Here is a 3,413-nt window from a genome sequence, read left to right on the forward strand (position 1 = left end):
TAAAGGGGGATGGTACCAAAAGAGTGCCTTTGAATTACATTAACCTCTTGGTTGATAAATTTTAAAAGTTTAATTTTTTTTTTTGTGAAAAACTATACTTAGGAACTCTTTTATTATATTTGACTTTTTCTAGTACTCTCAACTCTATTAACTAGTCAGATGGGCGTGATCGAATCTTCTTGTTGCTAATCATCTTTTTACTTAACTGACGTGGCATGAATGATAGATAGGAGGGGATAGTACCAAAAAGAGTTGGCAATCTTGTTGGGCCACTTTACTCAATGTTGATGGGGTCAAGAGGGACTAAGCAAGGGCCACAACCCTCGCCGACCAAAATGAATGGAATAAAAGGAAAGAAGAAAGGTAATGAAAAAAGAAAACAAAGCAAAAAAAAAAAAAAGTAATAAAAAAAATAAAAATAAAAAATATTATTAAAAATGTCCATAAACGTGCCGCAAAGGATAGTTGTGTTCATGTCAAGTCCATATCCAGTGATTTTCAATCAAAATCAATTGAATAGATTCAATCAGTACAAATATAAAAGCATCTAACATTAAATTAATCTCATAAAAGAGTTTAATAAAATAAATTTAGGATATTTTTAATATTTTCTTGGATGTTATGCCCCTGGAGCACTTCCTAAAAGTGACATGTCACGTTACATCACGTCGGTAAATTTCGTAAAACTAAAACTTGTGGGAGCCTATCTTAAGACATGTGTGGCCGACGCGAACTGTGAGGAGCACGAGTCGACACAATTTATACCTCAGGAGCAAGAACTCATCTTTAAAGTGAAGTCGGTCGAAATCAGCTGTTCATCATGTCGACCGTCATTGTCGTTTGTATTTCAAGTGGGGTTTGGTTAAAATGCGGTCTGGTCCAGGTGAAATGAACCATGTGTTTCATTTCATTTCATTTATTTCTTTTCTTTTATTTTCTTTACAATGTTCCCCACTTTTTCATCAATTTTGTTCTTTACATATTTTGACTTGGCATCTTTTTAGCATCTTTGAATAATCATATTAATGAGCAATCTCTCCATTGTATGGGCATGCAACGAGAGAGGTAGAAATAATGACCTTGGTAAAAAAATCCAATTTTTCCAGCTTGCGCCTTCCAATTGTCATTTGTTTCTTCACTTCTTTGCAAATACCCCGACGACCGCACCATACTTTCGAACGGGTGTTTCTAAGGATTTTTAAAAGGAGATCACCACCTCCTTCCTATTTGTCAATTCAATTAAAGAGCAAATATAATCTATTAATCTGAAACATTTGAAATTTTGTGTTACGACATTTTATGTGAAAGACATGAAAAAATATCAGAACTTGTTACGACTCGAGAATCCATCTCTGTCAATATACCATAGACCTTCCCCTTTAGAACTCCTTTCAATTGAATTAAAAGACAACAATGAAAATTAAAATAATCTTTCTCTATATATAAAATATCGAAACAATGTTGTTACAATCTTACAGGAAACAATTTCCCTGGAGATTTTCATCAGGTATTACGAGGAACAACAAGAGGTGACACAATTCTAAACGCTACAAATTTTTCTCCGGTAGCCACTGGATGCACCTCAGCACTTGCTTCTCTCTCCAGCAAAATCCTCGGACTGACTCTCTAGTCTGTAGCCCCCACATTAGCGTTGGCCCAAGACAGAGATTGTCTTTGATTCATCACCATGCCGGTGGATCATGCAATTTCATCGAGAACCCCACTTCTGTTTTCTCAACGGACTTGCTCAAAATGGTTTCTGCAAGTACGTGGACACGTCCTGAAGAGTCGAGAACTGATCCCACTGATACTGTCGTTGCGCGAACGCTTCGTCCAAGAAGTCATCCATCGATTCGAACTGGAAATCGAGGGCCTTCTCCCAATCTTCCCACTTCGCATCGCTCTGCAATTCCTTCTTGCACGCCAAATCCGGGGACACCACGTGCTCTGAGCAGCTAGAATCCGTGTGCAGCCTCGGCACCGACTCCGATGAGTCCATGTACACGTGATCCTTAGTCATTGGTGAATGCCCGTACTGCGGAGTTGTGTACAGGTTCAGCGCCCCTGGCATAACAATCTGCGGCTTGATCTCCGTTTCGGGGAATTCTGCAGGTTTACTGAGCGTGGAAGGGAAATGCTTCTCTATGGTGCCCTTCTTGTTGTATATCCGGCAAAGAACCCAGTCATCAAGCTGCAATATTAGTAAGGCTCGACGTTAATCATTGAGGTTCCTTTAATGAACTCGTCCAATTACATGTGTGGGAACACCGAAAACAGTGAGAAGAAGGGAAAGACAGTAATTACCCTCGAGTTCTTCTTTTGGCCGGCGGATCGATCGACATTGGCGAGGCGGTACTCGTGCATGATCCAATTGGTCTTCACTCCTTTAGGAGCTTTCCCGGCATTAAACACTAGCGCCTTTTTTATGCCTAGCGTCTTTGGGTGGCCGATCGGCTTATCAGCTCCAGTCGCCTTCCAAAACCCAGTTCCGGCTACCCGGTTCGGCCGTGACCCGTTGGGGTACTTGCGGTCCCTTGGAGAAAAGAAGTACCATTCTTTTTCGCCGTACAGAGCCATTTCTGCAAAATCCCAAGCCAAACTCTATCAGAAATCATGTCCTTACAGTAACAAATCCAAGTAAAAAACGGATTTTTTCACAAGAAAATCACCCAAAAACCGGCAAAACTCGTCGACCCATTTCCCAGAATGGAATGATTCACCAAAACCAACACAAGTAGGAACAGAAATTGATCAGGAACGGAGCCTGCAGAAGCAGAGAAAGGGCCTGAAAGTACCAGGAAGGTCCCAGGGGTCGAACTTGTAGAGATCGATCTCCGCAATGACGGGGGCGGAGATGGGGAGAGAAGAGCACTGGCGAATCAAGTAATGGCTCACCAACTCCTCGTCCGTGGGGTGGAACCTGAACCCCGCTGGCAACTCCAACTGCGCCTTCTTCATCTTCTCGCTCTCAACTCTGTTCGTCTTCTTCCGCAACTCTTTGGTCCCCTACTTTTCACTCTCCAAGCTTCGAGCTCCTTCGACTTCGGAACATGAGCCGACTAGGGGTATATATACAGACACGGCCTCTGCCTATTGGGGTAATTCTGACACGTGAGGTAGACGAGACAGGTTGCATCTGGATCGAACCTGAGCTCCTTCAGGAACAAGTGGTGACGGCAGGCGGGACAGCCGAGTCGAGGGGTCAATCGCAGGTGGACACGTGCCATGGCGTCCGTCAGCTAATTTGTCTGAACTCGGGGAATGGGTAGAGGGGAGTGGCGGCGACGGTAATTAAAATGATCTCTCGCGACTCCTTGACCGTCGCGCCACCTTGCCCTTTTGCCCCCTCATGGAGTCCAACCCCTTCTTCTGGGAATGTTCTTCGTAGCATAGAATTTTCGAGAACATAATTC

At 43.1% G+C, this 3,413-nt stretch overlaps 1 protein-coding gene across 1 annotated transcript; it reads right to left on the bottom strand.

Annotated features, from left to right (window-relative positions):
• Positions 1–1,560: 1,560 nt before the first annotated feature.
• Positions 1,561–3,052, bottom strand: LOC104418026 (NAC domain-containing protein 2). The gene is made up of 3 exons (XM_010029237.3): positions 2,796–3,052; positions 2,305–2,579; positions 1,561–2,191 (listed from the first exon to the last, which is right to left on the bottom strand). The coding sequence occupies exons 1-3, from the start codon at positions 2,956–2,958 to the stop codon at positions 1,748–1,750; spliced, it is 882 nt and encodes a 293-aa protein (XP_010027539.2). The 5' UTR covers positions 2,959–3,052; the 3' UTR covers positions 1,561–1,747.
• Positions 3,053–3,413: the final 361 nt, after the last annotated feature.

The sequence above is a fragment of the Eucalyptus grandis genome, chromosome 9 (assembly GCF_016545825.1).
Source record: "Eucalyptus grandis isolate ANBG69807.140 chromosome 9, ASM1654582v1, whole genome shotgun sequence".
NCBI lineage: Eukaryota > Viridiplantae > Streptophyta > Magnoliopsida > Myrtales > Myrtaceae > Eucalyptus > Eucalyptus grandis.